This window comes from Hyaena hyaena, unplaced genomic scaffold, assembly GCF_003009895.1.
Source record: "Hyaena hyaena isolate Hyena2069 unplaced genomic scaffold, ASM300989v1 scaffold_54, whole genome shotgun sequence".
Taxonomy (NCBI): Eukaryota; Metazoa; Chordata; class Mammalia; order Carnivora; family Hyaenidae; genus Hyaena; species Hyaena hyaena.
The window spans coordinates 2802189-2820200 of record NW_024080685.1 but is presented as its reverse complement, the minus strand read 5'-3'; the positions used below and the strand labels follow the sequence as shown (position 1 = coordinate 2820200).

General features: G+C 34.4%; 1 protein-coding gene across 2 annotated transcripts in view; it reads right to left on the bottom strand.

Moving 5' to 3' along the window:
* The window catches only part of USO1 (USO1 vesicle transport factor), an 89014-nt gene that overhangs the window by 43915 nt on the left and 27087 nt on the right, over nucleotides 1-18012 (bottom strand). For both annotated transcript variants that reach the window (XM_039230968.1, XM_039230969.1), the window contains exons 4-7: nucleotides 12628-12704; nucleotides 2678-2778; nucleotides 2194-2296; nucleotides 1984-2039 (exon numbers count right to left, since the gene is read on the bottom strand). In XM_039230968.1, coding sequence (XP_039086899.1) covers nucleotides 1984-2039; nucleotides 2194-2296; nucleotides 2678-2778; nucleotides 12628-12704 — 337 coding nt within the window. The remainder of the gene's footprint in view (nucleotides 1-1983; nucleotides 2040-2193; nucleotides 2297-2677; nucleotides 2779-12627; nucleotides 12705-18012) is intronic.

The window sequence follows — 18012 nt, the reverse complement described above, 5'->3', positions numbered from 1 at the left end:
GATTATAAATTTGAGCCCCATGTTGGGTATAGAGATTACATAAAAACAGAAACCTTAAAAAAAAAAAAAAAAAAAAAAAAAAAAGGAGGGGTGCTCCTCAGTGGCTCAGTTGCTCAGGTCATAATCTCCTGGTTAGTGGGTTCAAGGCCCACATTGGGCTCTGTGCTGACAGCTCAGAGCCTGGAGCCTGCTTCAGATACTGTGTCTCCTCCTCTCTCTGCTCCTCTCCCACTCATGCTCTGTCTCTCAAAAATAAACATTAAAAAAATTTTTTTAAGGTTTCTAGTGAATTATTTATACTGAGGGCCAAGAGAAGAGTAGAACAATAACATCAAGTTTAAGATGTATAGTAATATTTTAGTGAAGGAGAGACATTTCAAATTCCTGAGTAGATGACTACAGATTTAAATAAGATAATTCTTAAAAGAGTAAAAGAATTAAAAATATTTCTCTCATGAGTTACATTATTTCACCTCTTATAATACTGCATTGACCTACATACTGCAAAATGTTGAACACAAAGCTAAAAAACCTGTATATACGTACTAGAAGTCAAGAGAACTTTACTTTTGTCTCTGCTTTGGCATTAACCACTTGTGAAGCTAAGAGCAATCCAAATGGTTGCTAGCACTTAGGATGAGAAAGGTACAGCCCAGGTACCACAAATACTTAGATGAACAAACATCACTAACAAAGAATAAATTACTTGGTTTCCATAAGTGTTGGGCTTCTCAGTGTCAATATGGAGACTGAATTGACTTGATATGCTCTCCTAGCCCTAGACTTTAATTTTGAAAGGATTTTTCCAATTGCTGTCTAAAGTATTATAGCTTAGAGATGCCTGGCTGGCTCAGTCAGTGGAGCATGAGACTCTTAATGGCAGGGTTGTGAGTTTGAACTCCATGTTGGGTGTAGAGATTGCTTAAAAATTTAAGTCTTTAAAAGAAAAAAGGGGGCGCCTGGGTGGCTTAGTCGGTTAAGCGTCCGACTTTCGCTTAGGTCATTATCTCGCAGTTCATGGGTTCGAGCCCCGCGTCGGGCTCTGTGCTGACTGCCAGCTCAGAGCCTGGAGCCTGTTTCAGTCTGTGACTCCCTCCCTCTCTGACCCTCCCCTGCTCATGCTGTCTCTCTCTTGCTCTCCTAGAAATAAATAAAACATTTAAAAAAAAAAAAAAAAGAAAAAGAAAAAAGGTAGGGGCACCTACATGGCTCAGTCAATTGAGCATCCAACTCTTGACTTTGGCTCAGGTCATGATCTCACAGTTTCAGGGCTCGAGTCTACATTGGGCTCTGTGCTGACTGTGCGGAGCCTGGGATTCCCGCCCCCCCCCTCCACTCTTTCTCTGCTCCTCCCCCACCTGTGCTCTCTCTGCCCCTCTCAAGACGTGAATGGATAAACTTAAAAGAACAAAAAACAAAAAGTATTACAGTCTTGACCAAGTTATAGATAACCATTGAAAAACGTTTAAGCAACAAAAAAATACTGCATTAATGCAAAATATTCAAATATATATGCAAATAAATCAGAATTGAAAATAACTCCAGAGCAAATCATGCTCTATAGTTAAATGACAATGAAAAGGAAAACATTTTGAAATGTATTTTCAGTCAAATGAGGGTGAGGATTCCAAATGCAAGGCTTTAAATTTACACAGTTCAATGTCTGGGGAATGTTTCCCTTATTCTTTCTGGAGGCAGAGTTTGGTGTCAATATAAACTTTGAGAAGAGGATGAAAGAAATCCTAAACTCGTGGAAAGCATAAGTTTGCATACCAAAATCATCTAAGCAAAAATACTGGATAGGCAAAAAACAAAGAAATAATGTGGTCATGTAAACAACTTAAAAAGGTCTAAAAGATCAGCCAGTACCCTAATTTTCCAAATCCAACTTCTGACACTAAATAAGGATCAGCAAAGATTTCATTTGCAAAGAGAAGAAAACAAGCTGCATATTCTTAAACTTCTTTTTTGAATTTAACTTACATCATTACGTATAACTTCCCTGGAATCTGCTAATAAGTCCATCAATCTTGAAACACCTAGAACATATAACCATGTGAAAAATACTGACAGATCAAAAATACAAATAGTGGTTGAAATTATAAACAGTCTGTTAACATCATTTCAGTCCCCCTCTTTAGGAATGATCCTCACTTCTAAATCAAAATTATATAAGGAAGATGAGTCACTTACCCATGGGACTGACTAAAATGATTTGCTGCACCTGAGGCCCTAGCTGTTTTAAAAGAGAAGTAAGAAGCTTCACACCAGGCCAGCGGACATGGAAATCAAACTCCTGCAATTTAAGAATTTAAAAATACTTAACATCTGTAATTCACATTTTCAAGAAAAATATTTCTTTCAAGTAATAGTGGTACCACAAACTACAAATATAGTTTAGCAAACATTAAAAAAGTAATGTAAGAAATAAAATAGCTAATATAAATTGATTAAACTGTTCCTGACTACGTAAAATAAAAATAGAAATAAGCAGACAATATTTTAATAGGTTATATGGTCCTTAAAACGTGCATGTTAATCTCTTGCAATAATACAACAAATTTGACAACATTGAAAAGGTATATATAGGTTACTTCTTCAATAATACCCAAAAAGGCAAAGAAGAAAAAAAAAAAAGCTTATTAAGATGACAAAAATAGCAAGATTCTTTATTTACCTCCAATAAAGATAAGAGGAGAGTGACATTTTCCTGCTGCTTAATGAAAATTTCTGTAAACTGGCTTCCTAAATCCTCACTCTGTCTTGTGGAATTTTCTTCTGTAATATTCAAAGACAAAGTACTTCAATATGATGCTATGTTATTTTAACGTATCCTTTTTGCTGAGGGAGCTAAGCAGAAATGACTTTTCTTGGAACAGTGTGGCTGGTAGTGATATCACAATTATGCTGGAAAGATTATCCTTAAAAATAACTTTCAATGTCATTTAAATAAAGGTTATTCTTTAAACATTTCAATATGATATTCAAAGAAAAGATATCTTTAGGTTAAACTTCTTTTTTTTTTTAATTTTTTTAATGTTTTATTTATTTCTAGGAGAGAGAGAGAGACAGCGTGAGCAGGGGAGGGTCAGAGAGAGAGGAAGTGAGAGACTCTGAAACAGGCTCCAGGCTCCGAGCTGGCAGTCAGCACAGAGCCCGACGCGGGGCTCGAACCCACGAGCCGCGAGATCATGACCCAAGCGAAAGTCAGACGCCCAACCGACTAAGCCACCCAGGCGCCCCTAGGTTAAACTTCTAATTAGGATACAGGGGGATTAGTAGGGTGCTAGAAATATTCTATCTCAAATATGATAGTGGCTACATTATTATATACATTTGCCAAAACACAAAGGACTACACAACCACAAAAACATTATCGAACATTAAGTTCTTGTTGACTATTAGTGTTACTGTGTTAAACACTTACAAAATTAAACCAATCATCTTCAATGTCAAAAAAAATGTCAAGGATCACTAAAAACTGAAGCAATAATTGCCAAAGCAAATTATCATTTAAAATTTGCCTATGTTCTCCAGGCAATTTGGAGATGGCAAACATACTCCTCCCCATTCCTCAACCAAGCCAGACACAACTAATCCTTTTTTACATATCACTCCAGGCAGCAACTATAAACCAATGGAGCTGACAGTCAAGATCCCTCAAATAGTTTTTTCTAATGTTAGATTTTAATATTAATATACTTTAAAATGGAAAAAACCCAGCAGATGATAGGAAAAACAAAGCAATCCAACAGTGACAGTGATGATCACATCTAATTATTTGTAGGAAAAGGAAGAGAGCAAAAGTAGAAGCGTTTTCAATACTTAAGATTAAGTAACCAAAAATGCTGCGTTTACCCTTCAGAAACTCTAGGAAATATTTTTCCTATCAGCTCTTGTGTCATTAAAAGAACTAAATGTTTCTAAGCCTTCAAGCTACACTACTTACAAAATACTTCAGTTTTAAAAGGATTACTCTGGCTGCTGTGCCTAGAGCAAGGGAAATAGGGAAACAGGAAGCAATAATCAAGGAAAGCAGTAAAGACAGCTTAGACCTTAGTGGTAATAATTTTTAAGAAATTTACCATTTACTAATATGAAAATCACTGTGGAGAAGCAAGCTAAGAGTACAGAGAGAAGTTTCATTTTGGATGTGTTAAGCGTGAGACACAAAGACATAATGACACATAAAGACTGGAGATATCACATAAGCAGTTGGAGAAACATAAGAACAGATATCAGTGGAGAAGTTTGGATTGGACATATACATTAGAGTGATAAACATATATAAATGATATTAGAGTCACAAAACTGAATTATAAAAAGCATCTAAAAACAAACAAACAAAACTTCTGGCTGCAGTGCCGAGCTGGCTCAGTCAGTATACCATACAACTCCTGATCTCTGGGTTGTGAGTTCAATACTTATGTTGGGTGTAGACATTATTTAAAAATAAAATCTTTTTTGAATTTATTTTTTTAATGTTTTATTTATTTCTGAGAGAGAGACAACATGAGCAGGGGAGGGTCAGAGAGAGAAGGAGACACAGAGCCTGAAACAGGCTCCAGGCTCTGAGCTAGCTGTCAGCACAGAGCCCGATGCAGGGCTCAAACCCATGAACCATGAGATCATGACCGATTGATCATGGCTCAACCGACCGAGCCACTCAGGCACCCCAAAAATAAAATCTTAAAAAAAAAAATACACACACAAAGAACAAAATCCAGCTAACATCATGCTTAATGGTAAAAGACTGAATGGTTTCCACTTAAGATCAGCAAAGAGGCAAAGAATACCCTTTTTCATCGCTTCTAGTCAACATTATACTGGAGATCTTAGTGCCATTAAGGCAGAAAAATAAAAAATAAAAGGCATACAAATTGAAAAGTAAGGAAGGGTGCCTGGGTGGCTCAGTCGGTTAAGCGTCCAACTTCAGTTCAGGTCATGATCTCATAGTTCGTGGGTTCGAGCCCCCAATCGGGACTCTGCTGACAGCTCAGAACCTGGAGCCTGCTTTGGATTCTGTCTCCCTTTCTCTCTGCCCCTCCCTGGCTCACTCGCTCCCTCTCTCAAAAATAAATAAACATTAAAAAAAAAAAAAAGATTGAAAACGAAGAACTAAAACTGTCTTTATTTACAAATGATAAATGTATGTAAACATAAAAATTTATTTAAAAAATCTATTAGAACTAATAAGAGACGTTAGCAAAGTTCAATTGATAAAAATCTATAAAAAATCTATTCTAACAGAACTAACCTAAGTGAGGTTAGCAAAGTTATGGGATAAAAGGTCAATATACAAACTTAGCTGCATTTCTATACATAGACAATGAACAATTAGAAACTGGAATTTAAAAAACAATACCACTTAAAAGAGCACCAAAAAATATTAAAGATTTAGGGATAAATTTGGCAAGAGATGTATTAAGAACTATGTTTTAAAAATTCCAAAATGGTACTGAAAGAAATTAAATGAAGCTCTAAATAAATATATATACTATGTTCTTGTATTAGAAGGTACAAGTGTTAAGATGTCAGTGTTCCCCAAATCGATCAACAGATTCAACAGAATCCAAATCCAAATCTTAGCCTTTTTTAGTAGAAATTGGCAAACTGATTCTAGACTGATATGGAAATGCAAAATACCTAAAAGGGCCAAGATAATTTTGGAAAAGAACAAAGTTGGAGGAATTAACACTTCATAATTTCAAGATTATTACAAAGCTACAGTAATCAAGACACTACCAGGTAGGCAAAGGATAGGCACACAGACCAATAAAATACAAGGTCCAGAAATAGCTCAAAATGAATCACAGACCTAAATGTAAAACCAGAAACCATAGACCTAATCATAGGAATTAAAACCACACAACTTTTAAAAGAAAACATAGGAGGAAATCTTAATGATTTTAGGTTTGGCAAAGATTTCATAAATAGGAAACAGCCTAAATTATAAAAGGAAAGAAATCAATAAACTGGACTTAATCAAAATTTAAAACTTTTGTTCTTCAAAATACAATGTTAGGAAAATCACAGAACAGAAGAAAATAATAACATTGCAAAGCACTTACATCTAAAATATATAAAGAATTCTTAAACTCAAGGAAAAAACCAGTAAAAATGAACAAAAGATCTGAGTAAACACTTCACCAAAGATGAAAGTCATATGGATGCCCCAAAAAAAATCACATGAAAAGTTGCTCAATATCATTATTTATTATGAAAATACAAATTAGAACTACCATGAGATATTATTTCACACCTATTAGAATGGCTCAAATTTTAAAAGACTGACCGTATCAAGTACTAGAAAGGATGTGGAAGAACTGGAACTCACTCTAATACATATGCCAGTGAGAGTGTAAAATGGTACAACCACTTTGGAAAAAAACAACAGTTTGGCAGTTTCTTGTAAAGCTAAATATACACCAACTATATCACTTGGCCATTCTCCTAGGTATTCACTCAAGAGAAATGAAACACACATTCACACAAAGACCTCCATATGAATGTTTACAAAAGCTTTATATGTAATAGCTAAAAACTAGAAATAACCCAAAATGCCAGCTAACAGGGAAACGGACAGACTGTTGTATATTCATATAATAGAATACTACTCAGCAATTCTTTAAAAAGGAACTATTGATATAAACATGAATGAAAGTTAAATTATATTGAGTGAAAGAAGTCAGACCGAAAAACCAAAGACCGTATATACTGAATGATCTCACTTACAAAAGATTCTAGAAAAATGCAAAGTAACCTACCATGACAAAAGCAGATATATGATTAAACAGGGGCTAGGAGGAGGGACTGATTACACATAAGCACAAGGGAACTGTTGGAAATGTTCATTAATTTGGTGGTGATGGTTTCATATGTTTATACATATGTCAAAACTCATCAAATTGTACATTTACGTGTGTTATTATATTTCAATTATACTTCAAGAAAGCTACTGTGAAGAAGAAGAAATCCAAATCTGGTTTGTATTTGAGTGGTATGAATATAGTGGAGAATATAAACTCAACTACAGAGGCAAGACAGTAGGTGAGTAAAGCAGGTTGAGTGTAAGACAACAGGAAGGATCGAGTATATATATATATATGCCCTATCTAAGGGAAGAAGCAACGGACTGCCAGGTGGGATTCAGGCCCAGTTGTCATTAGTCTTCAGATTTTTAGTTTATTTTTTATTAAAAATTTTTAATGTTTTATTTATTGGGGGGGGAAGAAGGGGCAGAGAGAGACAGAGAGAGAGAGAGAGAAAGAGAGACACAGAATCTGAAGCAGGCTCCAGGCTCTGAGCTGTGAGCACAGTGCCTAATGTGGGGCTCAAACCCACAAACTGTGAGATCATGACCTGAGCTGAAGTTGGTCACTTAACCAACTGAGCCACCCAGGTGCCCCAATCTTCAGATTTATTTATTTATTTCTTTATTTTATTTCTAGGAGAGAGAGAGAGAGAGAGAGAGAGAAAGAGACAGCGTGAGCAGGGGAGGGTCAGAGAGAGAGGGAGTCACAGACTCTGAAACAGGCTCCAGGCTCTGAGCTGGCAGTCAGCACAGAGCCCTACGCGGGGCTCGAACCCACGAACCACGAGATCATGACCTAAGCGAAAGTCGGACGCTTAACAGACTAAGCCACCCAGGCGCCCCCCAATCTTCAGATTTTTTTAAAAACAGAAATCAAAATCCAAAATCTCTAGGGCATCTGGGTGGCTCAGTCTGTTGAGTGTTCAACTCTTAATTTTGACTTAGGTCATGATTCCAGGGTTGTAGGATTGAACCCCGCATAGGGCTCTCCTTTGAGCATGAAGCCTGCTTAAGATTCTGTCTCTCTCTCTCCATCTGTCACTTTCCCTCACTTGTGCTCTCTCTCTTTCTCTCTAAAATACATACGTACATACATATATACATACATACATATATGAAATCCAGAATCTCATGTGAAAGCTACCAATTTGTAACACTGGCAGCTTATTTAAATTATTTTAAATATTAAGTGGGTCAAACAACCTTGCTTATAAGACAGACAATGCCCTTGGGCCAAAAGATTATGACCTCTAAAGAAAAGCTCCAAATAAAAGTCACTGACATTTGGAAAAATATTAAAACTAATTTAAAAAAAGGGAAAAAATCATATACAGACTTAATGAATTCCTTTTATGAAACATTTTATAAAATGCCAAAAAGTTTTTATGTATATAAATGCAAATAACTAAGTTGTAGGTTTAAGCCTTGGTTAGTATTTCTCAAAATGTAGGACAGTGTGGCATGTTGCGAAGTATCTGATGAAAGCAAGTGCCTGTGTCCAAATGTGTTTGGATTAAACAAAGTTGAATATGTTTCTTTACTGCAGAATTCTCAACACTTAATATACTAATATAAATTTTGTAGTGCTTCAGAGGGGAAATAGTATGTTAAGTTTACTTAACTATGGCCTTTTTAATACAGAGGACTCTGAGACTTTTGTGCTACACTTTAAAGAATGCAGCTTGAACCCCCCAAAAAGTTTAATTCAATGTCTTCATTAAACGCAAGTTAAAAACTTGGCAAGAATAATAGTTAATACATTTGACTTATTCTGTAGTTACGCTGTATAAAATACTATAGCTTAACAGTATATAATTAAGATCTCTTTTAAATTGAACTAGTAAAATATGATCCTGTTCCAAGGATCTATGGTTCCTTCTGTTTTAATATTGATTTTAAAAAATATGTCCTTTATAGTCAGAACACAGCACTTCTGAACTTCAGTGTGGAGCCCTACCAAAATGAGGTAAGCAATTAAAGTAACATACAAAACTATTCTGATATAGCAGTTAACTAATAAGCTACATATAGTAGTTTATATGTAAGTAGTTTACATAAGCCAACTGATACACTAATTATATATAAAAGTTGAAAACCAAAACTAAGTTCATGAGAAATTATATTTATTTTACATGTAAGCAAAGGTATGAGACAAGTAAACCATCCTCTCTCGTCTAGTAACTTATTGTAAAATAACTTATTATTTTAAAACTCCTAAAGCTAAATCTAGTTTTATATCATATAATTTATATACCATATACTATACCTATGTAGCCTATAAAATAAGTGAGACACAGAATCCAAAGTAGGCTCCGGGCTCTGAGCTGTCAGCACAGAGCCTGATGTAGGGCTCAAACTCACAAACCATTGAGGTCATGACCTGAGCCGAAGTCAGACGGTGAACTGACTGAGCCACCCAGGCACCCCAGTACACCTGTATTTTTTTCAGTGTTTGTCTACATCCTCTATAAACTAATTACGTAAGTTACAAGATTTACTAAAGATAATCTAGTCAGAAAAATGGCCATAATTTATAAAATCAGAAATCTTAAATGCTTTAAAAAAGTATATAAAAAGTACTGGTTGGGGTGCCTGGATGGAGCAGTCGGTTAAGCGCCTGACTCTTGATCTCAGCTCAGGTTATGATCTCACAGTCTGTGAATTTGAATCCCTGATATCAGGCTCTGTGCTGATGGTGTGGAGCCTGCCTGAGATTCTCTCTTTCTCTTTGCCCCTCCCCAGCTTGTGCTTTCTGTCAAAATAAATAACTAAATTAAAAAAAAATGTTCTAAAATATACTGTTATCCTACTTACTGGATTATACTATGTAAGTTACATGATCTCTGGGCTTTTATTTTCTCATCTTTAGAAAAGAAAAAATACCACCTACCTCACAGGCTGCAATGAGGCTCAAATAAGATAATGGACATTAAAGTATGATAAATGGTAAAGCTCGATATAAAAATGATGAAACAATAATAGAAACAACTAGTACTGATTCTACTACCCAGCAAGGAAACCAGCTTATTGTCACAAGAGTAAAGGCATAATGTTTTGATATTTTCTGCTTTCAAACAAGGGGTTCAAATGTCACAAAGGGAAGGCTATACACTTTAATAAGTTAGTTAGTTTTTGTTAAATATAGTTAACTTTGTTATGCTCATTTTAAACGAACTTTAGATAAGGATAGTCCCTAGTCCCCTCCTCATTTTTAAAAGTTAAGAACCTCAGGAAAAATAGCAAAACAATAAAATAAAACTTGGTTACTTTAAATATGAGGAACAGAAATATTAATGTTAAAAGTAAATGGAACTCGAAGCAGACTACAAGAAAAAGACAGTATCAGTGAGTTCTGTGAATTAATATAAAAAATGTCACTAATCAGGCATTACTGTGCATGCATTATTTTAAAGGGACAATATCAACATGTAAGTATTCTCTAAACTGAAATACTTTCCAGTTCTTGTTGAATACATGTAAAATTAATATGTATACATATATATACATATTAATATATTTTTATTTTTAAATAAACTGCCTCAAAATTTTCTCCAAGAAATACCCAAAAAGTAATTTGAATAGACTGTCCTGCTAGAGAAAAAGCTATAATGCTGTTAAAAGATGCACTAGAATATTTTCTGTGTTCTGGAAAACAAATAGGTTTAATAGCTATAGAAAAAATAAAGAAGTATATAAGATTGTCAAATATTTCCCTTTAATTAAGGAATTCTTATATCGTGAAGCAAATCTCAATTTTTTTTTACCAGCCAGAAGAAACATCACTTGACAGTGTCCTTTTTCATATTAACAGAAATTATGTCTAAAAGCATCATGCATCTGTAAATGCAATCTTTTACCTTCAACATCATCTGAAAAGGTAGATAAAAATAAATAAATAAAAAGTGGGTGGTGAAGAAAACAGTTTCTATGTAGTAGTATTCACAATAAAATACCAAGAGCTTAAAAATGTCAAATGAGCAATATAATCCCTTGGAAACAGAGACTCATTCATTTTATTAGATATCTGAGATAGCTTAAAAGAGATTGAGCATATGCTATATATTGAGGATTATGAGACAGATTTATCATTTAAGGATTCTAAACTATCTCCAAAGTAAAGAACTCTAAAATGGAGTTCATTATGTCAGCTAAGAATCATCTTTTGATGAAGCAGTAGAGGGTATAAATAATAGAACTAAAGGGCATATTTTCCAATATCTAGATTTTTTTTTAATTGGCCCTTTCAGAATAAGTAAATTTCCAGAACAAAGCTTCAGTTCCTATTTTAATCTGCCCTAGAAAAAGTGATTCTACTACTGTTTCTTCAAAGAACCGTTTATGTTGTTTTATACAAAAAATCATTTTTAGATGCTGAATTAAGAGCCCAAACACACAGAGAAACAAAAAAACTGGACTCTAAACATGATTATGTTAAAAATTTACAACAAAGAAAAACTACCTAACCAAAAATATTGCTGCACATTTTTTAAAACAGAAAAATTATCTGCTGCAAACCAGAAAAAGAGCTAGATTTCTAATCTTAAACTAAGAAAAACAACAAAAAGAAAATGTCTTTTATCACAATGTGTTCTAACAAGTGTGTGGCACCTAATTTTCTCATCTGAGAAATAACTAGGAAAATAAGTATCATTTTCTTCAAAGTGTGTTCTTATTGTATTTAAAGTGTTGTCCTGTGACTGACAGCCTCTTATTCCATGGGTACCAAATCATGTTTTCTGAAGATTTTTTTCACCCCTGACAAATTAATAAAGTGAGGTTTTAAGCTACATATCACAGAGAAATAAAAATTTAAGAAAAAGAGTACTTAAATCCAAGAAATTGTAACCATTCAACACAACCCAATCTCAAATGTTCCTAGTAGTGGTATTTCGTGAAGATAATATCTATGCAAATTTTTGCTCTATTATGATCATAATAAAATATGTACAAACTCATAATTATCTACATTTCTTTAAAATTTGTCTCCTCAGAATTTCAAAAGATCCTATAATTTTAATCTAAGTTAGACTTATAAAATGCACACATATGTACACCCTTCTGGTTGTCTAGAATAATGAAACACTGACTGTGTCCTTCTGCAACAGCTAACATGCTGTGAAGAATGCATTCTTCAACAGCATTGTCAAATGTTACTCAATGCACATGTTTTTACAATACACAGAACAAAATGTATATGGACTTCTAATTAAGTATTTCACATACGGACTATAAAATAAAGTAAAATGACGGACTACTTTAAGTATGCAAGTAATTTGAAACAAAAAAGGGAAAGATGTACCAAAAAAGTGTGTGAATTCTGAATTGGTTCATATCATTTCACACCAAACAATGTACAGGAAATTTCTAAATTTAATAAGTTGTTGCTCTTTATTAATTAACAAATGTCCTATGTTAAAAGTTTAAGTATTTATTAGGAAAAACTCCATAATTTCATATCGCTCACCAGATAATAACATATAAATGAAATAGCTTTTTTTATAGCAAAAAATGATTTGTTTAATCCAGAAATTGCTAATATTCATACTGCCTAACTAAAACAAATACAAAAGGAGGGTTAAATATTTTACAAAAAAGAAGACTCTAATTTCATCTCCAAATAACATTAAAAGTAATCATTTTAAAGATACTTTTTTGGGACTAAGCTTATATCTTTCCTTTATCAGTTAAAAAAGGAAACAAACCCTTATAAATAAATTTATAAATTCAACTTCAAAACCAGAAAAATTGGCACAACTCCAGGATATACAGCATATGCTATTTTATGTACAGAAAACACAATAAAAGAAACTTACCTACTTCTTCTTCTTCATCATTAGATATTATATTATATAGTGTGTCCAAAGCATAACCTATTATTTCAGAATCCGAACTGGAAAAAAGAAATTATTACATTTATACACTGCTAGTTAGAGTATAAACTGTTATGACCATTTTTAGACAGTTATCTAGCAAAACATTAATTTAAAACTACCCTAAGAGGGGTGCCTGGGTGGCTCAATCAGCTAAGCATCCTACTCTTGATTTCAGCTCAGGTCATGATCTAACAGTCATGAGGTCAAGCCCTGTGTCAGCCTTGGGCATGGAGCCAGTTTGGGATTCTCTCTCTCTCCCTCTCTCTCTGGCCCTACCCCCACACACTCATTTTCAAAATAAATAACATTTATAAAAAATAAAGAAAAAATCTAACCTAAGAAAATATCAGAGTGCAAACTCAAAGAATGTATAAAGGCTTATTTTTAATAGTGAAAGATTAGAAGCAACCTAAATGTGTAATAATAATAAAAAATCTATCCATATAGCAGCAATGAAAAAAATATTTTTAAAGAATGTTTAATGATATGGCAATTAAATCACCCTTGATAGGGGTGCCTGGGTGGTTCAGTCAGTTAAACGTCAGACTCTTCACTTCTGCTCATGTCAGGATCTCACAGTGGGTGAATCTGAGTCCTGCCTTTGGCTCCACGGTGACGGCTTAGAGTCCACTTAAGATTTTCTTTCTCCTTCTCTCTCTGCCCTTCCCCAACTTGCATGCGTGCACACACACACTCTCTCTCTCTCAAAATAAACTTAAAAAAATTAAAAAAAAATTAAACCCCTTTGATAAAATGTCAGTAGAAAAAATTAAATATAAAAATTAATGTACTGACTCTATTTAGCAAAAAATACATACACATTCCTGTATGTGTCTATATATTTTAAAAACAACTTACAAGGAAATTTGTAAAACAAAATTACACTTTAAAACTAGCAAAATTAGTACAACCTAGGTAATTTTATGGGTATGTATTTATGTTTACATACATGTGTTGTGATATATATACTTAACAGTGTGATCCTTAGTTGGATTACTAGAGTTTGTTTCACTGCTTTATAGTTTGTAATTGAAAAAAAACACACACAAAACAAAAAAGCTAATGGCAAACATAATACTATTTATAAAATCAGGGAGTATAAGATTATATAGTTGTTGATAGACAAATTTTGAAAACATGATGGATGATGATGGCATTTAATGTGGAAAGCAAAAGTTAGATACAGGTCACAAAGATTCAATAAATATGAAGAAGTAATTACAAATGATAAATGAAAGATAAGATGATGGAAAAAAGGGATCACAACCAGAGGATGTAAATCTCAAATGAAGTTTTTAACATTATTATTTATAGGAGCACCTGGGTGGCTCAGTCAGTTAAGCGTCTGACTTCGGTTCAGGTCATGATCTCACCACTTGTAGGTTCGAGCCCCACGTCAGGCTCTGTGCTGACAGCTCAGAGCCTGGAGGCTGCTTCAGATTCTGTGTCTCCCTCTCTCTCTGCCCCTCCCATTCATACTCTATCTCTCTCTCTCAAAAATAAATAAATGTTAAAAAAAATTTTAATAAAAAATAAATAAAATTATTATTTATAAAAAATATTATTTATCATTTTGCTTTTGAGAAATTTTGAGGAGTATCTTTTAAGAGAGTATTAAGGAACTGTGAATAGAAAGAAATTTCCTCAAAATGCTAAAGAGAATCTATGAAAATCCCAGAACATCATATGTAAAACTGAATGCTTTCCATCTAAGATCAGGAACAAGATCATGATGTTCCCTCTAGCCATCTCTATCCAACACCAAAATGGAAGTTCTAGAAAGGGCAATTGAGCAAGAAAAGGAAATGAAAGGTAGACAGATTAGAAAGGAAGAAGTAAAACTACACATATCCACAGATGATATGACCTTACATACCGACAATCTTAAGGAAAGTTAAAAGTATCAGAACTATGAATGGATAAAGAAGATGCAGTATATATATATACAATGGAATATTACTCAGTGGTCAAAAAGAATGAAATCTTGGCCATTTGGAACAACACAGATGGCAACTACAGTGTGTTATACTAAGCCAAATAAGTCCGTCAGAGAAAGACAAATATCATATGACTTCACTCACATGTGGAATTTAAGATACAAAACAGATCACGTAGGGGATGGGAAGAAAAATAATATTAAAAACAGGGAGGTAGTCAAATATAGAAAACAAACTGAGGGTTGCTGGAGGGGTGTTGGGTCGGGAGATGGGCTAAATGGGTAAGGGGCATTAAGGAGGACACTTGCTGGGATGAGCACTGGGTGTCATATGTAGAGTATGAATCACTAAATTCTATTCCTAAAATCATTATTACACTATATGTTAATTAACTTGGATATAAATTTTTTAAAAAAGTATCAGACCTAATAAACAAATTCAGCAAAGTTGAAGAATACAAGCTCAATACAAAAAAATCAATTTATAGAAATGGTATTTCTATATACCAGCAATGAATAATCAGTAAGCAAAATTAGAAATTAAGAAAACAATTTAAGTAACAAAAAAAAGATTAAAATACTTTGGAATAAATTTTACTAAAATTGTATAAGAATTGTACACTGGAAACTACAACACATTATTGAAAGAAATCACCCAAGACTCAAATAAATGAAGATATTCTGTGTTCATGGATAGAAAAGGAATATTATTAAGGTGGTAATATACCCCAACTTGATTTATAGATTCACACAATCACTGCCATGTTTGCAGAAATGTACAAGCTGATCATAAAATTTGTATAGGAATGTACAGGATCCTGAATAGATCCAAAACTACCTTGGAAAAGAACAAAATGGAAGAACTCATTTTTCCTGATTTTAATACATATCACAAAATGGCAGTAAATAAGACTGTGGCACTGGCATAAAGGACATACAGATGAGCAGAATAAAGAGGCTAGAAATAAAGACTAACATTCATTTCAACTGATTTTAGGCAAGAATGACAAGACCAGTCAATGGGGAAAGAACAATTTCTTCAACAATTTATGCCAGTACAACTAAGTATTCACATGCAAAAGAATCAAGTTGGACCACTACTTCACACGATATACAAAAATTAGCTGAAAAGGCACCAAAGACCTGGGGCGCCTGGGTGGCTCAGTCGGTTAAGTGACTTCGGCTCAGGTCATGATCTCACGGTTCATGGGTTCGAGCCCTGCATCAGGCTCTGTGCTGACAGCCAGCTCAGAGCCTGGAGCCTGTTTTGGATTCCTTATCTCCCTCTCTCTCTGACCCTCCCCTGCTTATGCTGTCTCTCTCTCTCAGAAATAAATAAAACATTAAAAAAAAAAAAAAAAAAAAAAGAAAAGGCACCAAAGACCTAAATGTAAGACCTGAAGCTATAACATGTTTAGAAGAATCACAGGCATAAATTCTTAAAACTTTGGATTAGGCAATGGTTACCTAGATATGACACCATAAGCATAAGCAAGAAAACACAAAACAGATAAACTGGACTTTGTCAAAATTAAAACTTTTGTGCTTCAAAGGACACTATGAAGAAAGTAAAAAGAAAACTCAAAGAATGGGTATATCCAAATCAAATATCTGATAAGGGACTTACAGCCAGGATATATATATCTATAATCCAACAATAAAAAGTAACTCAATTAAAAACAGGCCAAGATTTGAATATACATTTCTCCAAAAAAAGTATATAAATGGTCAATAAGCACATGGAAAGATGTTCAAAATAATTAGTCATTAAGAAAATGCAAATCAAAACCAAAATGAGATACCAAGTTGCACTCACGAGAATGGCTGTTAAGAAAAAAAAAGACAATAACAAATGTTGGTGAGGAGCAACTGAACCTTCATGTACTGCTGGTGGAAATATAAAATGGTGTCTCCTCTGTGGAAGAGTTTAGCAATTCCTCAAAGAGTTAACCACATGTCCTGACACTGGCATGCTTATATATAAAACACATGTTCACACAAAAACTAGCACATGAAAATTCACAGCAGCCAATTATTCATAACAGCCAATAAATGAAAATAGCCGATATGTCTATCAACTGACAAATGGGAAAACAAAATGAGGTATATCCCTACAATGGACTATTATGCAGACATAAAAAGGGATGAAATACTAATACATGTTACAACATGAATGAACCTTGAAATATGCTAAGTGAAAGAAGACAGACACAAAAGCCACATATTGTATGATTCCATTTATATGAAATGTCCCAAGTAGTCAAATCTCAAGACACAGAAAGTAGATTAGTGGTAGTCAGGCACTGGGGGGAAGAGGGTTTGGGGAGTGACGGCTAATGGATATAGGATTGCTTCTGAGGTAAGTGTTCTGGATTTTGGGGTGCCTGGCTGGCTGAGTCAGTGGAGCATGCAATTCTTGATCTCGGGGTTGTAAGTTCAATCCCCATGTTGGGTGTAGTGATTACTTAAAAATAAAATCTTTGAAAAAAAAAAGAAAATGTTCTGGGTTTAGGGGCACCTGGGTGGCTCAGTCGGTTAGGCATCCGACTTTGGCTCAGGTCATGATCTCACGGTTTGTGGGTTCAAGCCCTACGTCAGGCTCTGTGCTGACAGCTCAGAGCCTGGAGCCTGTTTCGGGTTCTGCGTCTCCCTCTCTCTCTGACCCTCCCCTGCTCATGCTCTGTCTCTTTCTCTCTCAGAAATAAATAAAACATTAAAAAAAATTTTTTTAAAGAAAATGTTCTGGATTTAGAGAATTGATGGTTGCATAGCTCTATGAATATACTAAATCCACTGAAATTTATACTTTGAAAAGGTGAACTTAAAGGTATACAGATTATATCTCAATTTTTAAAATTACTATCTAGGTGTCATGGTTTGGAAACTGTGAGAATGTAGGACTGAGGAGAATGAGCAGTCTTTCCTCAACATGGCTGTAAGAGAAGCGGAACCACAGGCAGATGCAGAGTTTAAGCCATGTCAAGAAAGGGAACAGAGCTCTCTGTGATGCAGCCAAGGATGAAGAGGATCCAGTGGGAGAATTCTGAGTGTTAGCTGGAAAGGCCAGGAAAAGAAGCATAAAATAGTAAAGAAGAGGAGTGCCTGGACGGTTCAGTCCATAGAGCATGCAACTCTTCATCTCAAGGGTTATGAGTTCAAGCTGGGTGTAGAGTTTACTTAAAAACAAAAAAGAAACAAAAAATAAAAAAACATCAAAAAACAACAGTAATGGGAAAACAGTGTGGAGGTTCCTCAGGAAACTAACAATAGAACTCCCCTATGACCCAGCAATAGCACTGCTAGGAATTTACCCAAGGGATACAGAAATGCTGAGGCATAGGAGCACATGTACCCCAATGTTCATAGCAGCACTCTCCACAATAGCTAAA